The sequence below is a fragment of the Aotus nancymaae genome, unplaced genomic scaffold (genome assembly GCF_030222135.1).
Source record: "Aotus nancymaae isolate 86718 unplaced genomic scaffold, 86718_ANA_hifiasm-v0.15.2.pri h1tg000003l, whole genome shotgun sequence".
Classification (NCBI taxonomy): Eukaryota; Metazoa; Chordata; class Mammalia; order Primates; family Aotidae; genus Aotus; species Aotus nancymaae.
Genome location: NW_026988414.1, coordinates 19,335,001 through 19,356,695, shown reverse-complemented (window position 1 = coordinate 19,356,695; position 21,695 = coordinate 19,335,001). Strand labels below are relative to the sequence as shown.

Below are 21,695 nucleotides of genomic sequence, written 5' to 3'. Positions count from 1 at the left end.
GGTTTCTAAGGTAATGGTGAGCTGTACAATCAGTGGTATCGTTGGTTCAGTGGATAGACACATGAGCGTGTGCATGTGTTTGGTGATGACTGACAGGTGTCAAAGAGGTGAAACAAGCTCTCTTCCCAGAGGAGTCATCACAGGCAATGCTGATATTTTAAGCCTCATATGTACTCCATATGTTTATGTGAAAGGAAATCTTTGATTGGTCTTAAGACTGTTGTACTGTCTGTTTTCAGGCAGTAACCTGTAAGCTGTTATCAGGAGAATCAATTGGAAGCTATTAGATGTCTCTTCAGTTATTTCTCATCTTTTGTTTTGTTTTTGTTTTTTTTTTGAGACAGGGTTTCACCATGTTGGTGAGGCTGGTCTTGAACTCCTAACCTTGTGATCCACCCACCTCAGCCTCCCAAAGTGCTAGGATTACAGGCGTGAGCCACTGTGCCCAGCCTCAGTTATTTCTCTTTCTTTTTTTTTTTTTGAGACAGAGTCTCACTCTGTCGTCAGGCCGGAGTGCAGTGGCACAATCTTGGCTCACTGCAACCTCTGCCTTCCAGGTTCAAGCAATTGTCCTGCCTCGGCCTCCCAAGTAGCTGGGATTACAGGCACATGCCACCATGCCCAGCTAATTTTTGTATTTTTAGTAGAGATGGGGTTTCATCATCTTGGCTGGGCTGGTCTCAAACTCTTGACCTTGTGATCCACCCGCCTCAGCCTCCCAAAGTGCTGGGATTACAGGCATGAGCCACCATGCCTGGCCAGTTATATCTTAATAAGACTTAAGTTTTAGGGTTGATTTTGTGACTCTTGTGATCCATGGCTTATCTGCCTTCATTATAAATCTTGCTTATTTTCTTTTGCAGAAATCATCGGTGAATTTCATTTGATTGATCCTACTGTTAACCTGCTTTTATGGTTATCAGTTTTTCTAACCTGTTGGGTTAGCTTGTTGGCATTGCAAAATCTTTGTTGAGAAATACTCAATGGCCCACTTCTTGATTTTGAGTGTCTAGTTGTACCTTCTTTGTATCTTTCCTAGAAAGATTGTTAAAGTAATGATAGGTTGGAGGAACGTTTCTTATTCTATAGACACTCACACATACACACAGCATGTGTATACTTATACATATATTTATTAGACTTCTAATTTAGAGTTTTTAAGGATTCTTGTACAATTCATGTAGTTTACATGGAGATTAGGGGTGTGCATGTATGCATATAGTCTCAAAATAGATTATGCTCAATTATGTACAGAAAAGTTCTGCAGTTTTCAGGAGTGAGATGATAACTGAACTCCAAGAACTTTGGTTAACAAGGTATGACCCATTTAGTTGCATCATGGATAAGAGCCTGGCTCTGAAGTCAGGCTGCTGGGTGCTTGAATTTTAACTTCTGTGACCTTGGCCAAGTTACTTAACTTCTCTGTGCTTGAGTGCTTCTATCTGTAAAATGGGAATAACAACAGGACCTACCTCAGTGTTCTAAGAATTAATTAAGATGATGTATGTAAAATATATAACAGCATGCCTAGCACAGGGTATACTTAATGAATGGCAGGTGCTATTCTTTATTTTATTTTAATTATTTTTAATTTTTGTTTTTTTAGATAAACAAATGGAGTTTCACTCTGTCACCCAGAAAGTGAATGCAGTGGCTCACTGCAGATGGCTAACTGCAGCCTCAAATACCTAGGCTCAAGCCATCTTCCTGCATCAGCCTCCAGAATATCTGGGATTATAGGCTCTAGCCACCACACCCAGCTGCTATATATTTTTTTTATTTATAAAGGATCAGCTCAAGAGTGAGACCAGAGCTCTTGCTCTTGAGCTGTTGGTTAAGGAAAAAAATTATTTCTTGGGCTGGGTATAGTGGCTCACACCTGTAATCCTAGCACTTTGGAAGGCCAAGGCAGGAGGATGGCTTGAGCCCACGAGTTAAAGACCAGCCTGGGAAACATAGCAAGACCTCATTTCTGCAAATAATCATAATAATAATAAGCTGGATGTGGTGGGAGGCTGAGGTAGGAGGATCATTTGAGAGCCCAGGAAATCAAGGCTGCAGAGAGCCATGATCTCACCACTGCCTTCAGCCTGGGTGACAGCGTGAGACTTTATCTCAAAAAAAAAAAAAAAATTATTCCTCGTAAATGATTTTTTAGTTATGAAATAGAAAAGTGTCTTCTAACTCAATGCTTTCAAGAAATTCCCTAAATTAATTGAACATTAAAAAAAATAAGGATGTAGGTTCCATGAAGGTAATGCTTTATGTCTATTTTGTCAACTCCTGTGTCGTTAATATCTAGAATAGCACCTGCCTTATAGTAAGTGCTCAATAACTATGTTGAATGAATGAAAAAGGGCCAATGGCTCTTAAAAGCTATAGACATTTCATCTTATAGTCAAAAGTATGTAAGTTATTCTAGTATGTAATAATTTAAAATTATATTTTAACAATGTATGGAAAGAAGTTTTATCTAAAGAACTAGAAACTCTCAAACCTAAAGTATGTTTACATAAAGTGACTTTCTGTGAACTATGAATTATGTTGGAAAATAAATAAATAGACTTTTCCTGTTTGATGTAAACTAGGATATATATAAGCAAATTGAGATGTTACTGTTGAGAATGTGTAATTAATAATGTACTGTTAATTGTAGAGTTTCAAGTTACTTTATATAAGAGACATAATTTTAAAAGTATACCTAATGCAGAAAAAATTATATGCAAACATTAACAGCAGTTATCCCTGGATAGGGAAATTATAATTAATTAAGCAATTTTTCCTTTTACTTCTCTTTATTTCCTTTTTTTTTTTTTTTTCCTGAGACAGAGTCTTGCTCTGTAACCCAGGCTAGAGTACAGTGGAGTGATTTCAGCTCATTGCAAACTCCGCCTACCAGGTTCAAATGATTCTCCTGCCTCTGCCTCCCAGGTAACTGGGACTACAGGTGCTTGCCACCATGCCTGGCTAATTTCTGTATTTTTAGTAGAGATGGGGTTTCACCATGTTGACCAGGCCAGTCCCAAACTCCTGACCTCATGTGATCCACCCACCTTGGCCTCCCACAGTGCTGGGATTACAGGCATGAGCCACTGCACTCGGCTGTTTTCTTGTTGTTGTTTTTGTTTGTTTGTTTGTTTCTTTTCTTTTTTGTTTGTTTGTTTTTTTTTGTTTATTTGTTTTATTTTTTTTTCCGGCTGTTTTCTAATATTTTCTACAAAGCAGTATTGTCTGAATCTGAAAAAAAAAACCAGAAATCCAGCCAATATTTATTGAGTGTTTTTCAAGGAACCTATTTTTACTGACTAGGTTAAACAATTTATACCATTTTCGTTTATTCTGAGATGCCCATGTTTCATATTTGTACATCTCTGATACCTGTCTGTATCATACAATGAATGATATGTCATAGTTTAATTGGCAGCTTTTTAGTTTCCTTAGTGGTCCCTAAAGTAATGGTGCACTTTATAATCAGTGGGATCGTTGGTTCAGTGGATACCCACACAAGTGTGTGCATGTGTTTGGTGGTGGTTGACAGGTGTCAAAGAAGCAAAACAGGCTCTCTTCCCAGAGGAGGAGTCATCACAGGCAGTGCTGATGTTTTCAGCCTCATATGCACTCCATATGTTTATGTGAAAGGAAATCTTTCACCTTAAGACTGTTGGTATTGACTGTTTTCAGGCAGTACTCAGCTGTTATCAGGAGAATCAATTGGAAGCTATTAGAGGTCTCTTCAGTTATTCCTTTAAAAGGCATGCAAATTCTTGAGCATTCTAAATCAGAAAGTTCATTGAATTTTACTTTGCGTCTTAAGGTTGAGTCTGTAGTATAAGGCAGTGTTGCACAGGAACATGTGTTCTCTACCCAGTTCTCTCTGTAGAACATTTGGCAAATCTCTTAAGCACTGTGGACCTTGTTTTCATCAACTGAGAAATGAAGGGATTCGCCTTGATAATTGTGAAGGATGGTGCTTGTTTTATTATTTGATTTGGAGTTACGAGTGTCTGTCTCTGTGTGTGTGTGTTTTCTCTCCAGCCATACACACTGCTGCTATGGATATGCTGGGAGGATCTGGTATCGAAAGCCAGTGTAGAAAAGTTGATATCATTGCAGATGCAGCATATGCCATCTTCAAAAAGCCGAAAAGTTTTACCGGCAACTTTGTCATTGATGAAAATATCTTAAAAGAAGAAGGAATAAAAAATTTTGATGCCTATGCAATTAAACCAGGTAATACTATTCTGGTTTTTAAAAGTAGTGATACGTTTTTCCATGTTTTCTGGAATGAACACATCTGTTTTTTGTATGTGTTTGTGTGATTATAAAATGAATATGTTCTTTTAAAAGCTGTCTTTACAATGAAGGAAAAAACCCATACCAACACAACTTAAAAAAAGAAATGAATGAAACATAGAGGTGAGTTGAGGGCTTTTGAAGTGATGTATATAAGCACAGAAAGATCAGCTACTAGCTACTTCCAAATCTCAAAATAAGAAATGAAAATTATTTTTTAAAGTTGGCCTTAAAATCACAGAATCAAGATTTTGTTTAAGATTATGTGATGATAGATGATACAGTAGTGGGTTATTTATTTATTTATTTATTTACTTGAGAAAGGGCCTCACTCAGTCACCCAGGTTGGAGTGTAGTGGAGTGATCTCAGCTCACTGCAACCTCCACCTCCTTGGTGCAAGCAATCCTCCTACCTCAGCCTCTCAAGTAGCTGGGACTATAGGCGTGTGCCACCACACCTGGCTAATTTTTGTATTTGTAGATGTGGGGTTTTACCATGTTGCCCAGGCTGATCTTGAACTCTCCTGAGCTCAAGTGATCTGCCTGCCTCGGCCTCCTAAAGTGCTAGGATTACAGGTGTGAGTCACCGCACCTGGCCCAGTAGAGAATTTTTTAGATTAAAAGTATTTATGAGGAACTCTGTAAATATTTGTCTTTTTTTTTTTTTTTTTGAGACAGAGTCTTGCTCTGTTGCCCAGGCTGGATTGCAGTGGCACAATCTTGGCTCACTGCAACCTCCGCCTCCCTGGTTCAAGCAATTCTCCTGTCCCAGCCTCCGAAGTAGCTGGGATTACAGGCATGTACCACCATGCCCAGCTAATTTTTGTATTTTTAGAAGAGACGGGGTTTCACCATGCTGGTCAGGCTTGTCTAGAACTCCTGACCTTGTGATCCACGTGCCTCAGCCTCCCAAAGTGCTGGGATTACAGGCGTGAGCCACCATGCCCAGCCAAGTATTTGTCTCTTAAGTGCAGTCTCTTAGAGTAGCTTAATGACAGATGGCGTAGATGAGTGGGCAGAGTCTGTCTCATGGACAGTAAAGTGATTGGAGAAGCTTCCAGAAAGCCATCTTATTAAATAACTCTCCCTCTCTGAAACTGTGGATGATGATTATAATAATGGATTTTTAGCATATAGAATATGATGTATTCTAATATAGCCATACATGGGAGTTACATTTATTTGTGCTAAAATATATTTTAAATATTATTCATTAAACTGAGCTTCTAAATGACACAAGCCATGTTTATATTTGTATCATCCCTGCTCATCTCTGCAGTTCAAACTGAATTAAATAGCGGATTATAGTTTTACAAAGCACTCTTATATGCATTATCTATTTAGCCTCCTAACAATTCTGTAAGGGATGTAATGTTTAGTGATTAGGAACATGGAACAACCCAGGTTCCTACTGCGGCTCTGCTGCTCACTGCTATGCAGCTTTGAGCATGTTACCCAGTTTGTCTGTCTCAGCCTCAATTTCCGTATAGGTAAACTTAAGAAAACGATACATTTCATAAAAGACTTTTGTAAAGACTAAATGTGGTAATGTATGTGTTTGTCACAGTGCCTGGCATATAGTACACTCAAAATATTTAGTAGTTAATATTTACAAGTGGAAAAACAGGCTCAGAGAGATTGAGTCTTTGCCTAAGAGCAGACGGGTAGTAGGTGGCAGAACCTGACCAGATTCAGATCTTCTGGGTCCTGGTGCCCAGGAATGTAATTATTACTTTAAGTTTTAAAGGCACAGTGTAATTGTGCACAAATTTAAAATTTTTATTTAAATTAAAAATCTTATTACGTATTGAGAACTTAATATGACCATATACTATGATATGAGGCTGTAACAAAGATGAATTCATTCCTGCCCTCCAGAAGTTTGCTTAAACTTCTGAAAAAGAGGGAGAAAGACAGGAGACTGAGGCAAGAGGCTGATTTGAGCCCAGGAGTTTGAGACCAGCCTGGGCAAAACAGCAAGACCCCATCTCAAAAAAAAAAAAAAAAAAAGGAAGGAAGGAAGAAAGGGAGGGAGGAAGGGAGGGAGAACAACTGAGATTGTTAACATCTCATTGTACTACAGTTTTGAAGGCTTTGTGGCCTTTTAATCTCCTAGTGATTATGTCTTAGAGTTATCAGTGTAATTAGAACAGTAAACCTATTTGCTAACCACAACCATTAGCTGAAAATAAGACCCAGTGGAGGCTGTGTGCAGTGGCTCACACCTAAAATCCCAGCACTTTGGGAGACTGAGGCCAGCAGATCGCTTGAACCAAGGAGTTCAAGACCATACTGGGCAACATGGCAAAACCCCATCTCTGCAAAAAATTAAAATTAGTGGCCAGGCGTGATGGCTCACACTTGTAATCCCAGCACTTTGGGAGGTCGAGGCAGGTGGATCACATGATGTGAGGGGTTCGAGACAAGCCTGACCAATATGGTGAAACACTGTCTGCTAAAACAATATAAAAATTAGCCAGGTGTGGTGGCAGGCACCTGTAATCTCAGCTACTCAAGAGGCTGAGGCAGGAGGATTGCTTGAACCTGGAAGGTAGAGGGTACAGTGAGCCAAGATCACTCCACTGCACTCAAGCCTGGGCAACAGAGCGAGACTCCGTCTCAAAAAAATAAATAAAAATTAGCTGGTCATGGTGGCTTGTGCCTGTGGTCCCTGTTACTCAGGAGGCTGAGGGAGGAGGACCACTTGTGCCCAGGAAGTAGAGATTGCAGTGAGCCGAGATCGTGCCACTGCACTCCAGCCTGGGTGACAGTGAGACCCTGTCTCAATAATAATAATAATAATAACAACCCAGTGGAGTAGGATGGAATAGGATAGCTTAGTTTTCATGATGTTGGAATGAGAGGAAGAAGAGAGAAAAGGCCCAAACGCACTAATGCTGAGAAGAAAGTCCTTCTTAAGAAGGGACCCTGTGCTCTTAGAAGGGCAGGTAAGAAATGAATCCTGAGCACTTTGGAAGAATGTGGGTCAGAAGAGCAGTGCAGGATGAGAAGGGCAGAGGTCCCTGGGAGAGCAGGGAAAGGCTTTATAGAACAGGTGATCTTTTGAGGATTAAATCTGGAAGATAAAATTTATCAGAGGAGAGGAGGATAACTGAATTATGAGAAAATTAATTTAATGATGAGGTCATTTGATAGTTCTCACGGAGGCCTTTTCTATTACACCAGAATGATTTTTAATAAAACATATGTTTATTAAACAGATGTTAAAATCTTAATATATTGTAGTTACATTAACCTAATGGTTCGGGGTCAATTTTCAGGTCATCCTTTGCTACCAGATTTCTTCTTAGATGAATACCCAGAACCAATTACCAAGAAAATGGAATCAACTGGTAAGATCTAGACTATATTTTATGTTAGAAAATGTAGATACTAACTTAACGTATTTCTTCCAAAATATGGAATTGATCCTATAACAGTGACATTTCTGCCTTCTGTTTTTAAACTATTTTGTAATTTAAACTAAACAAGTAATGTGAGATCTCAGTTAATTCTAGTAAAGAAGGTTGTTTTGTTCATCTACCAGTAAGAAGTTAATAATAAGGCTGGGCACAGTGGCTCATATCTGTAATCCCAGCACTTTGAGAGGCTGAGGCAAATGGATCACTTGAGTCCAGGAGTTCGCGACCAGCTTGGGCAACATGGCAAAACCTTGTCTCTACAAATAAAGACAAAAAAAATAAGCTGGGCGTGGTGGCATGAGACTGTAGTCCCATCTACTCAGGAGGCTGAGGTGGGAGGATCACCTGAGCCTAAGAAGTTGAAGCTTCAGTGAGCCATGATCATGCCACTGCACTCGAGCCTGTGTGACAGAGCAAGACCCTATCTCAAAAAAAAAAAAAAAAAAAAAGAAGTTATTAATATATTCTTTGCATTTGGTTAAAAAAAAGTCTAAAAAAACTCTTTTTTTCAGGTTTATTTTCTTTCACACTGTCTTTAGGTATTTCATGTTGATATGTTATTTTGCGGAAAAATGTGTTGTATATCAAATACATCTAACACAATTTCCACAGTTTGTGTTATGCGACTATTTTATGGAAGAAATTAACTTCAAAGGAGGTGTGGGTTTTACTTTGTTTTGTTTCTGTAGTTCAGAAACAATACTTCCCTTGAGTTGGTCCAGAGTTTACATTTTAGACTTTGTGTTCTGGCATTTTTCCAGTGGCTTACTGAAAGAAGAAACACTTTAATGAATAACTGTGGGATGAAGAATTTCTCTCATGGTTTTCTCATAAGAATGGCTGTGCTTTTTCTGGGTCCTTATTCTGATCTTATAGATGCTGTGACTCTCACAGATTTTTTCTTTTTTAAGAAGGCTGATAGAAAATTTAGGGACGAATTTCCTTGCTATCATTAGCAAATCTGTGGCACCTTATTGCAATGCATTTTAGTGCCAAACCTTATTTCCAGCTTTATTTCCTTTATTCTTTATCTTTTCTTTTTCCAAATTTTTTTCTTTTTTTGAGACGGAGTTTCACTCTCGTTACCCAGGCTGGAGTGCAATGGCGCAATCTCGGCTCACCGCAGCCTCCACCTCCTGGGTTCAGGCAATTCTCCTGCCTCAGCCTCCTGAGTAGCTGGGATTACAGGCACGCGCCACCATGCCCAGCTAAATTTTGTATTTTTAGTAGAGACGGGGTTTCAACCATGTTGACCAGGATGGTCTTGATCTCGTGATCCACCCGCCTCGGCCTTCCAAAGTGCTGGGATTACAGGCGTGAGCCACTGCTCCCGGCTCTTTTTCCAAATTTTTATGGTAATTAAAAAAAATACTTAGGTAATAAAAAAGACTTTTTTGTATTATAGACAATTTGAAACAATAGAAAGGAAATAGTTACTCATAATCCTACTATCCAGGGTATTAAAATCAGAAAAAACAAGACTGTCAGTCTTTATTCAAAAGACCTTTTACAGGATGGTGGAAAATACCTAGAGAGCTTATCAAAGTCTGGAAGAATCTGATCTTCAAGTTAGTTAAGTCCAAAACTCTGATTTTTGCCCAATGCCCTAAGATTGGATCTGTCTTTTAAAGGAAGGCATGCATGAACTGAGCTCATTTAAATTCCAAATTTTAAATAATAAGAACCACTTATTGATCATGTATATTCATTTTGTTTATTCAACAGATATTTACTGGGCACCTACTAAGTGCCAAACACTGCTCAGTACTTTGTATGCATTGTCCTGTTTAATGCCTATGCTCCCTCAAGACAGATAATAATCTCATTTTGCATCTGCGATTGCACAGCCAGCAGGTGGCAGAGCCAAGATTTAAACTCATATTTCTGCCATGCATGGTGGTTCACGCCTGTAATCCCAGCACTTTGGGAGGCTGAGGCAGGTGGATCACCTGAGGTTGCGAGTTTGAGATGAGCCTGACTAATAAGGGGAAACCCCATCTCTACTAAAAATACAAAAATTAGCCAGGTGTGGTGGTGGGCACCTGTAATCCCAGCTACTTGGGAGGCTGAGGCAGGTGAATCACTTGAACCCGGGAGGTGGAGGTTGTCATGAGCCGAGATCATGCCATTACACTCCAACCTGAGCAACAAGAGCAAAACTCTGTCTCAAACAAACAAAACAAAATGAAACAAAAGACTTGTATTTCTCTGATTCCAAAGCTCATGTCTTTAACCAGTAAGCTTAAATAGCTTTCCTCACGCTTAAATACTTAGTCTTTTAAATTTTAGCATATTCTTCGTCTGGGTAACATGGTGAGATCCTGTCCATACAAAAAATATTTTTAAAAATTAGCTGGGCAGCGTAGCACATGCCTGTAGTTCCAGCTACTCAGGAGACTAAGGCAGGAGGATCCCTTGAGCTCAAGAGTTTGAGGCTGCAGTGAGCTATGACTGAGCTACAGCACTCCAGCCTGGGCAACAAAGCAAGACACTGTCTCAAATAAATAGATAAATTAGCACATTCTTTCCCCGGATAATCCAGTTTATTAATTTATAACAAGGAGTTGCCATCTCATAGGGTAAACATGTAGTTGCTTGATCAGCACATTCTCTTCCTTTGGATATAATTATGCGTGGAACAGAATCATAAGCAGAAGGTCATTTCATGACCATGGAATCAGAACAAGGGGGTTAGATAGGTAGAATGTAAAGTCATTGTTTCCTGGCATCAGGCTTTGATAGGGATAACTTTGCCTTTAGCCATCTCCACATAAGCAGTGTTCTCACCCTTAAGGTCAGAAGACTCAAATTCCTTTGGCTAACTTCCCCCACCTAATGCTGCAGGAGCATTTAGGTCTGTAGCTCTCTTTTTTCGATTCTGTGTGGTTCAGTTAATAGCAATTTTACTTTACATTTTCTGTAGATATATTAATATAGTCATATAGATAGTGGCCTGGGCTATAACTTACCTCTTTCAGCTTATTTTTAAATTTTATTTTATTTTATGTTTATTTTTATTTTTATTGCATTTTAGGTTTTGGGGTACATGTGAAGAACATGCAAGATTGTTGCATAGGTACACACTCAGCTTATTTCTTATGTCCTCTCATAGTTCACTTCTCTGAGAACCATGTGTATCCCCCATTTCCAAAGGGGGAAAGGTTCACCTTTCTACTGCACCCACAACTTAGAATAATCCTTGTTACCATTCCATTGGACCTTTTCCAGTATTCGTCCCTGTGTATGTTAGCTCTTATATGATATATATGTAATTATTATAGACTGTGTATATAGTTTTAAATTGATGGGTTCCCCCCCACCATCTTAAAAGCAGTATCAACCAGGCATGGTGGCTCATGCCTGTAGTTCCAGAACTTTGGGAGGAGGCTGAGGTGGGAGGATCGCTTGAGCCCAGGAGTTTAAGACCAGCCTGGGCAACATGGCGAAACCTTGTCTCTACAAAACAATACAAAAATTAGCTGGATGTAATGGTGCATGCCTGTAATTCCAGCCAGTTAGAGGCTGAGGTGGGAGGGAAGATCACTTGAGTTCAGGAATTTGAGGTTGCAGTGAGCTCTGATCAAGCCACTGAACTCTAGCCTGGGTGAGAGAGTGCGACTCTATCTCAAAAAAAAAAAAAAAAAAAATGCAATACCATCATTTCTTCATTGATTCCCCCACCTCTACTCTCCACCAGAACACAGGGAACCCACTTAGTCTTTTTTTTTTTTTTTTTTGACTTCCAGTTTATTCTTATTTTTATTTTTTATTTGTTTTAGAGACTGGGTCTTGCCCTGTTGTCCAAGCTGGAGTGCAGCAGCTCGATCACAGCCCACTGCAGCCCTCAAAGTCCTGGACTCAAACTATCCTCTCACCTCAGCCTCCCTAATGGCTGGGACTAGAGGTGCATGCCACCACGCCCAGCTAATTTTTAAATTTTTTGTTAAGATGAGGTCTTGTTATATTGTCCAGGCTGGTCTCAAACTACTGGCCTCAAACAATCATCCTGCCTCGGCCTCCCAGTGTGCTGGGATTACAGGCATGAGCCATGGCGCCGGGCCTGTTTTCCTTTAGTTGTAGTTTTAATTGCTTCTGTTCCAGTTGTTCTGGATTCTCAGAAACACTTATTCTTACCTTGGCTTCCCTTTCCCTTTCCCTGTAGTTAGCACCATTTCTCATTAGTTCCGACTTTCTCTTCTGCATTCTGGAGTCTTTTTAAGTTTGTCCTCTGTATTAAAAAGAGCAGTCTGATAAGGTGTCCTACAGCTTAGTTTCTGTTCCACGCTCTCTCAAATGGTTACTTTAATTTGCTATTGTGCTTGTATTTCTCTCACTTCCTTTTTAATTTTATCCTATTGTCTTTTCATCTTATATGTGACTTTCTATCCCTGTTTCATATAGTTTTTTTTAAGGCTTTATTTATTTATTTATTTTGAGACAGAGTCTCACTCTGTTGCCCAGGCTGGAGTACAGTGGCATGATCTCAGTTCACTGTAACCTCCACCTCCCAGATGCAAGCAATTCTCCTGCCTCCGCCTCCCTAGTAGCTGGGATTACATGTGTGTGCCACCACACCCGACTAATATTTGTATTTTTAGTAGAGATGGAATTTCGCCATGTTGGCCAGGCTGGTCTTGAACTCTTGACCTCAGGTGATCTGCCCACCATGGCCCCCCAAAATGCTAGGATTACACGCATGAGCCACTGTGATCAGCCAAGGCTTTATTTTTTAGAGCAATTTTAGATTCACAGCAAAACTGAGAGGAAGGTATAGAAACATCCCATATACTTGCCTGCCTCACACATGCCTAACTTCCTTCGTTATCAGCATCCTCTACCAGAGTGGTATATTTATTACAATTGATAAATCTATATTGACACATCATAATGATATAGTTTTCATGTGGAGAAATTCTTGTGGGTTTCATGGTAAATTATTTTTAGTTATTTGCTCTTCAGAATAGCCTCCATTGCCCTTGTGGCACATTATTTTTTTCACAGGCATCAGGTTATTTTTTTTTTCCATTAACTTGTCCTCATATTAGGAGATATCTCTAGAGCTAGTGTAGTCAACAGGCAGGGATGTATAGGTTGCTTTTGACTCCACTCTCTGTCCATCTGGAGGAATTCCTTTTTCTGAGCTGTAGTTTCTGATTTAGCATCTGTTGGGCACCTCAGGCCAGTGTGCAAGGCTGACATGTGACCTTCCTTTACTTCCTCTGTTTAAAACCACTCTCCAGGCCTGGCTCAGTGGCTAATGCCTGTAAACCTAGCACTCTGGGAGGCTGTGGTGGGAGGATCGCCTGAGGCCAGGAGTTTGAGATGAGCCTGGGCAATGTAGCAGTAGCAAGATCCCACTTCTACAAAAAAATTTTAACAGCAGCCAGGCATGGTGGTACGTACCTATGGTCTCAGGTACCTGGGAGGCTGAGGCGGGAGGATCACTTGAGCCCAGGAGGTCAAGGTTGCAGTGAGCTGTGATTACGCCATTGCACTCCAGCCTGGAGGACAGAGTAAGACCTTATCTCAAAAGCAACATGAAACACATCAAAAACACAAAAACTACTCTCTCCTGGATAATGTCCTGCTGCCAAGGTTCTTCCCCTCCCCGTCCTTGTCAGCCATGCCTTGGGGCATGTACTTCCCAGGATATTCCACTGCAGGGCTCCCCTACTGCCTGCTTCTCTTATTTGGGAGCTACAATCTTTGGAACTGGATTTGAAAGATGAGGATGAGGAATCATATTGAGTGTGTCTTGAAAAGTAGCATCTGTAAAACAGAGAGACAATTCCTGATCTTCTAGTTGGTACAAGCCCAGAGTCTGATCCAGTGTGAGTCTTTCTTCTTTGTTCAGGTAGGCAGAGGTATTCTTTCTTTGAGATCTTTCATGAGAGAAAGCACAGGAGACCTGTCTTTCTTAGGCTGACTCTGTGTGCCTTAGAGCTGCTGAACCTCTCTTCCTAAATTCAGACAGTAGATTGTGTGTCAGTCTAGGTGATGTTCAGTATTTCCCCTTTTTTGTTTGTGTACATTTTTTTATTTTTTCAGCATGAAGTTAGGAGGGCCTGTGTCAGGGACTGCTAGCCATATGTTACCTTCTTTTGGGTATTGGAATTCTATAAATGTTTCCTTCCCAGTCAGGCTTACATATTTGTAGTCTGATGGCTGCACCTTTAAAATCTATCACAGGTTTGTTTTTTGTCTTCCGAAGTGTTTTTCTCTTGTGCAAACTCATCATGTTTACGTCTCAATAATCCAGGTGATAAATTATGCAATTTATCTCTTGGCAAATGTCTTTCAGGGATAAACTAAAGTTTTTGCTGCAATCTCCTTGGCACCTCATACGTAGATGATTTATCTTGACTAATACACAAATCACCTGAAGTAGTCACACACTAGGAAGGGAGGGGTTCCAGCAGTTATTTATATGACAGAATCAGTTCTCTCTGGTGTAACTGCTAAAACGAAACACATGACCTGCCTATGGAAACATGAAGAAAGCCTGCATCTTCGCTGCCCTTGCTTTAGCAGCCTTTGCTTGGTCAACTTCTGGTGAGTTTCACATCTTGGCATTGTGCTCAGCTTTTATGTTGGCTATATAAAAATTAGATTGCTAAACATAGAAGAAAATATGGAGGAAACATTTATTACTCAGTGGATAAAATTGCAGGCTCTGGAGTCAGACTGCCTGGATTTAATCTTGAATTGCATTTGTTTTTATTAAACAAATTGAAATGCTTTCTGGAACAAGGCAAGTTAAAAATAAAAAGGGGAAAATTAACTTTTGTATGTTCCGTGTCTGTCACCATCATGAGCTTGTTGTTGTTGTTTTTAAAGACTTCTGGTAGTTTCTGAGACAGAGAGGGTACTCGTTGAAAGCATAAACTTTGGAGTAAGACAGGCCTTGGTTCAAATCTGGTGCCTGCCACTTATATCTGTCATTTTGGGCATATCACTTCAGGTCTCTGTAACAGCTTTCTCACCTCTTACTTCCCTTGTGTAATTATTGTGAGGAATAAGAGGGATAGTACATCACATTGTACATGTGATATAGTAAGCCCCTATAACTATTGGTTGCTGCAATTATTATTAATTATCTTGAATTTTCTACGTGGTAAAACTTCTTGTCTACATTTAATAATAATGTCTTCCTAGGATTGTTTCTGGCATATATCTTAATACACTGACTTGAACTTCCAAGAAGTTCATTAAAACTATTTTATTTTAATTATCTTTATTTTATTCTTAATTTTAATGATAAAATCTTCAGATTTTACCATAAGTAAGGTGTTAACATTTGTATAAGATGGACTTTTTTTTTTTTAATCAGAGAAGTTACATTGGTGTCTACTTTTTCTGGTGTAATAAACTTGTTACATTTTGAATATGGTAAATGAATTGAGTAATTTTCTCTTTCTATGCTCTTTTCTTTGAAGGTTTGAAATACCTACTAAATCATTTGGGTCTTTTCTGAAGTTACTTCTTTCAAAACTTTTATTTTATTCAATTATAGGCTTTTAAAAAAAAACCCCAAAATTATCCATTTGAAGTTTCAAAACCTATTTAAGGGTTGACATATAGTATTTCACTTAAATTTTTTAAAGTTTTCAAACTATTTTATCTCTTTCCTCTTTTTTAAAAATTATTTTTCTTTTTTCTTGATTAGTTGCTGATTTTATGGTATCTTATTTTTTTCTCAAAAGCACCAGACTTTAAATTTTATTTCATTTTAAATTTTACTGCTTTTCTGTTTTCTGGTTCATAATCTTTTTAATAACAACTTGAGATATAACTTACATACACCAAAAAATTCACCATTTTAGGCCAGGTGTGGTGGCTCATTCCTGTAATCCTAGCACTTTGGGAGGCTAAGACAGGCAGATTGTCTGAGTTGAGGAGTTTGAGACCAGCCTGGGCAACATGGCAAAACTCCATCTGTACTAAAAACACAAAAAATTAGCCAGATGTGGTGGGACACATCTGTAATCTCAGCTACTCGGGAGGCTGAGGCAGGAGGATCACTTGAGCCTGGGAGGTGGAGGCTGCACTAAGCTGAGATCATACTACTGCGCTCCAGCCGGGACAACAGAGTGAAACTCTGTTTCAGGAAAAAAAAAAAATTCCCCATTTTAAAGTGTCTAGTGATTTTTAGCATCTTCCTAGAATTGTGCAACCATCTGATTCCTTAATTTTTTACTTTTGCTTTGTTATTTTCTCCTTCCTGCTTTCTTTGAGGTTGCTTTTGTTCCTGTTCTTGCTTGTTGGGCTAATACTTTATTTTATTTCTTTTAAAATAATGAAATAAACTTTGTGCATTTATCCCCTTACTATAGTTTTGGCTACATCCAATAGATTTTGTTATATAATTTACTCCATTTTGACAGCATTTTAAATTAGTCTATATGGAAAGCCTTGTACAGTCAGGGTGTAGGGGCTCACACCTGTAATCATAACACTGTGGGATGCAGAGGCAAGACGATCACTTGAGGACAGGCGTTCAAGACCAGCCTGGGCAACATAGAGAGACCCCATCTCTACAATAAGAAAAAAATTAAAAAATTAAAAATTAGGGAACTTCCACCAAGATGGCCAAATAGGAACAGCTCCAGAGCGTAGTTCCTGCAAGAGTGACACAGAAGGCAAGTGCTCCACATTTCCAACCAAGGTACCAGGTTCATCTCAATGGGAGTGGTTGAACAGTGGGTATAGCCCAAGGAGGGCGAACAGAGGCAGGGTGGGGCATTGCCTCAGCCGGGAAGTGCAAGGGACTGGAGGATTCCCTCTCCTACCCAAGGGAGGCCATCAGGGACTTTTCCAGACACTTCGGCACTCCAGCTCAGATACTGCGCTTTTCCCATGGTCTTTACAGCCTACAGACCAGGAGATTCCCGCTGACGCCTGTCAACACCAGCACCGCAGGTTTCCAGCACAAAACTGGGTGGCCATTTTAGTCAGGGCTTGGACCACCTGTGAGACAGAACTGCTCATTCCCCTGAAGAAAAAAGGGGGGCTGAAGGCAGGGAGCCAAGTGATCTGGCTTGGTGGGTCCCACCCAAATAAAGACTAGCAAACTGAAACCCACTGACTTGAGATTTTTGCAGCCAGCACAGCTTGAGATTTTCACAGCCAGCACAGCAGTTTGAGCTCAACCTGGGACCATGGAGCTGGGTGTGGGGAGGGGCGTCCGCCATTACCGAAGCAGTCTGCCTTTACTGAGGCAGTTCTAACCTTGCCTGTGTAAACAAAATTGCAAGGAAGTTCACACAGCAGCTAGGCTGAGCCCCAGCAGCTCAGCAAGGCCTCTACAGGCACATTGTGACTAGACTCCCTCCTTGCTGGACAGGGCATCTCTGAAAAAAGGCAGCAGCCTGTCAGGGACTTATAAATGAAGCCCCACCTTCCTGGGACAGAGCACCTGGGAAAAGGGACAGTTGTGAGTTCCACTTCAGTAGACTTAAACATCTCTGCCCAGCAGCTATGAAGAGAGCTATGGAGGTCCCAGCATAGCACTTGAGCTCTGATAAGGGACAGACTGCCTCCTCAAGTGGCTCCCTGACTCCCGTATATCCAAAGAGACACCTCATACAGGAGAGCTCTGACTGTTATCTGGCAGATACCCTCCTGGGACAAAGCTACCAGAGGAAGGAACAGGCAGCAATCCTTGCTGTTCTGCAGCTCCTGCGGGTGATTCCCAGGCAAGCAGGGTCTGAAGTGGACTTCCAGCCGTCCTGCAGCAGAGGGACCTGACTTTTAGAAGAAAGACTAAAAAACAAAGAAATAGCTTCAACATCAACAGAAAGGATGTCCACTCAGAGACCTCATCCAAAAGTCAACAACTTCAAAGACCAAAGGTAGATAAATCCACGAAGATGGGAAGAAACCAGCGCAAAAAGGTTGAAGTCACCAAAAACCAGAACGCCTCTTCTCCTCCAGGGGATCACAATTCCTCACCAGCAAGGGAACAAAACTGGATGGAGAATGAATTTGATGAATTGACAGAAGCAGGCTTCAGAACATGGGTAATAACAAACTTCTCTGAGCAAAAGGTGCATGTTCTAACCCAATGCAAAGAAACTAAAAACTTTGAAAAAAGGTTAGACGAAATGCTAACTCGAATAACTAGCTGAGAGAAGAACATAAACGACTTGATGGAGCTGAAAAACACAGTACGAGAACTTCGCAAAGCATACACAAGTTCAATAGCCAAATTGATCAAGTTGAAGAAAGGATATCAGAGATTGAAGATCAACTCAATGAAATAAAATGAGAAGGCAAGATTAGAGAAAAAAGAGTGAAAAGAAATGAACAAAGCCTCCAAGAAATATGAGAATATGTGAAAAGACCTAATCTATGTTTGATCAGTGTACCTGAATGTGATGGGGAGAATGAAACCAAGCTGGGAAACACTCTTCAGGATATTATCCAGGAGAACTTTCCCAACCTAGCAAGGCAGGCCAACATTCAAATCCAGGAAATACAGAGAACACCACAAAGATACTCCTCAAGAAGAGCAACCCCAGGTCACATAATCATCAGATTCACCAGGGTTGAAATGAAGGAAAAAATGATAAGGGCAGCCAGAGAGAAAGGTCGGGTAACCCATAAAGGGAAGCCCATCAGACTCACAGCGGATCTCTTGGGCAGAAACCCTACAAGCCAGAAGAGTGGGGGCCAATATTCAACATCCTTAAAGAAAAGAAATTTCAACCTAGAATTTCATATCCAGCCAAACTAAGCTTCCTAAGTGAAGGAGAAATAACATCCTTTACTGACAAGCAATTGCTGAGAGATTTTGTCACCACCAGGCCTGCCTTACAAGAGCTCCTGAAGGAAGCACTAAATAAGAAAAGGAACAACTAGTACCAACCACTGCAAAAACATACTAAATGGTAAAGACCATTGACACAATGAAGAAACTGCATCAACTAACGAGCAAAACAACCAGCTAGTATCAAAATGGCAGGATTAAATACATAACAATATCAACCTTAAATGTAAATGCACTAAATGCACCAATCAAAAGACACAGACTGGCAAATTGGATAAACAATCAAGACCCATCAGTGTGCTGTATCCAGCAAACCCATCTCATGTGCAAAGACACACACAGACTCAAAATAAAGGGATGGAGGAAGATTTACCAAGCAAATGGAGAGAAAAAAAGCAAGAGTTACAATCCTAGTCTCTGATAAAACAGACTTTAAACCAACAAAGATCAAAAGAGACAAAGAAGGGCACTACATAATGGTAAAGGGATCAATGCAACAAGAAGAGCTAACTATCCTAAATATATATGCACCCAATACAGGAGCACCCAGATACATAAAGCAAGTTCTTAATGACCTACAAAGAGACTTAGACTCCCACACAATAATAGTGGGAGACTTTAACACTCTACTGTCAATATTAGACAGATCAACAAGACATAAAATTAACAAGGATATCCAAGACTTGAACTCAACCAAGCGGACCTAATAGAATATCTACAGAACTCACCACCCCAAATCCACAGAATATACATTCTTCTCAGCACCACATCACACTTACTCTAAAATTAACCACATAATTGGAAGTAAATCACTCTTCAGCAAATGCAAAACAATGGAAATCATAACAAACAGTCTCTCAGACCACAGTGCAATCAAATTTCAACTCAGGATTAATAAACTCACTCAAAACCACACAACTACATGGAAACTGAACAACATGCTCCTGAATGACTACTGGATAAATAATGAAATGAAGGCAGAAATAAAGATGTTCTTTGAGACCAATGAGAATGAAGACACAATGTACAAGAATCTCTGGGACACATTTATAGCAGTGTCTACAGGGAAATTTATAGCAATAAATGCCCACATGAGAAGCAAGGAAAGATCTAAAATTGACACCCTATTGTCACAATTAAAAGAACTAGAGGAGCAAGATCAAATAAATTCAATAGCTAGCAGAAGACAAGAAATAACCAAGATCAGAGCAGAACCGAAGGAGATAGAGACACAAAAAACTCTTGAAAAAATTAATTAATCCAGGAGCTGTTTTTTTTTTTTTTTTTAAAGATCAACAACATAGATAGACTGCTAGCCAGACTAATAAAAAAGAAAAGAGAGAAGAATCAAATAGATGCAATAAAAAATAATAAAGGGGATATCATCACCAATTCCACAGAAATACAAATGACCATCAGCGATTACTACAAACACCTCTATGCACATACACCAGTAAATCTAGAAGAAATGGATAAATTCCTGGATACTTAGACCCTCCCAAGACTAAACCAGGAAGAAGTTGAATCCCTGAATAGACCAATAACAAGGTGTGAAGTTGAGGCAGCAATTAATAGCCTACCAACCAAAAAAAGTCCAGGTCCAGATGGGTTCACAGCCGAATTCTACCAGATATACAAAGAGGAGCTGGTACCATTCCTTCTGAAACTATTCCAAACAATACAAAAAGAGGGAATCCTCCCCAACTCATTTTATGAGACCAACATCATCCTGATACCAAAACCTGGCAGAGACACAACTAAAAAAGAAAATTTCAGGCCAGTATCCATGATGAACATTGATGTGAAAATCTTCAGTAAAATACTGGCAAACTGAATCCAACAGCACATCAAAAAGCTTATCCATCATGATCAAATCGGCTTCATCCCGGGGATGCAAGGCTGGTTCAACATACGCAAATCTATAAACGTAATCCATCACATAAACAGAACCAGAGACAAAAACCACATGATTATCTCCATAGATGCAGAGAAGGCCTTTGACAAAATTCAACAGTTCTTTATGCTAAAAACTCTCAATAAACTAGGTATTGATGGAATGCATCTCAAAATAATAAAAGCTATTTATGACAAACCCACAGCCAATATTGTACTGAATGGGCAAAAACTGGAAGCATTCCCTTTGAAAACTGGCACTAGACAAGGGTGCCCTCTCTCACCACTCCTATTCAACGTAGTATTGGAAGTTGTGGCCAGAGCAATCAGGCAAGAAAAAGAAATAAAGGGTATTCAATTAGGAAAAGAGGAAGTCAAATTGTCTTTATTTGCAGATGACATGATTGTATGTTTAGAACACCCTATCATCTCAGCCCAAAATCTCCTTAAGATGATAAGCAACTTCAGCAAAGTCTCAGGATACAAAATCAATGTGCAAAAATCACAAGCATTCCTATACACCAATAACAGACAGAGAGCCAAATTATGAATGAACTCCTATTCACAACTGCTACAAAGAGAATAAAATACCTAGGAATACAGCTAACAAGGGACATGAAGGACCGCTTCAAGGAGAACTAGAAACCACTGCTCAAGGAAATAAGAGAGGACACAAACAGATGGAAAAACATTCCATGCTCATGGTTAGGAAGAATCAATATAGTGAAAATGACCATACTGCCCAAAGTAATTTATAGATTCAGTGCTATCCCCGTCAAGCTACCATTGACCTTCTTCACAGAACTGGAAAAAATCACCGTAAACGTCATATGGAACCAAAAAAGAGCCTGCATAGCCAAGACAATCCTAAACAAAAAGAACAAAGCTGGAGGCATCACACTACCTGACTTGAAACTATACTACAAGGCTACAGTAATCAAAACAGCATGGTACTAGCACCAAAACAGAGATATAGACCAATGGAACAAAACACAGGCCTCGGAAGTAATGCCACACATCTACAACCATCTGATCTTTGACAAACCTGACTAAAACAAGCAATGGGAAAAGATTCCCTGTTTAATAAATGGTGTTGGGAAAACTGGATAGCCATGTGCAGAAAGCAGAAACTGGATCCCTTCCTTATACCTTATACAAACATTAACTCCAGATGGATTAAAGATTTAAACATACGACCTAACACCATAAAAGCCCTAGAAGAAAACCTAGGCAATACCATTCAAGACATAGGCATAGGCAAGGACTTCATGACTAAAACACCAAAAGCAATGGCAACAAAAGCCAAAATAGACAAATGG

At 39.8% G+C, this 21,695-nt stretch overlaps 1 protein-coding gene across 2 annotated transcripts in view; it reads left to right on the top strand.

The window, feature by feature from the left end:
• Nucleotides 1-21,695, top strand: part of HSDL2 (hydroxysteroid dehydrogenase like 2) — an 83,488-nt gene that overhangs the window by 40,282 nt on the left and 21,511 nt on the right. For both annotated transcript variants that reach the window (XM_064378918.1, XM_064378917.1), the window contains 2 exons: nt 4,036-4,230; nt 7,575-7,646. In XM_064378918.1, the coding sequence (XP_064234988.1) occupies nt 4,036-4,230; nt 7,575-7,646 (267 nt within the window). The remainder of the gene's footprint in view (nt 1-4,035; nt 4,231-7,574; nt 7,647-21,695) is intronic.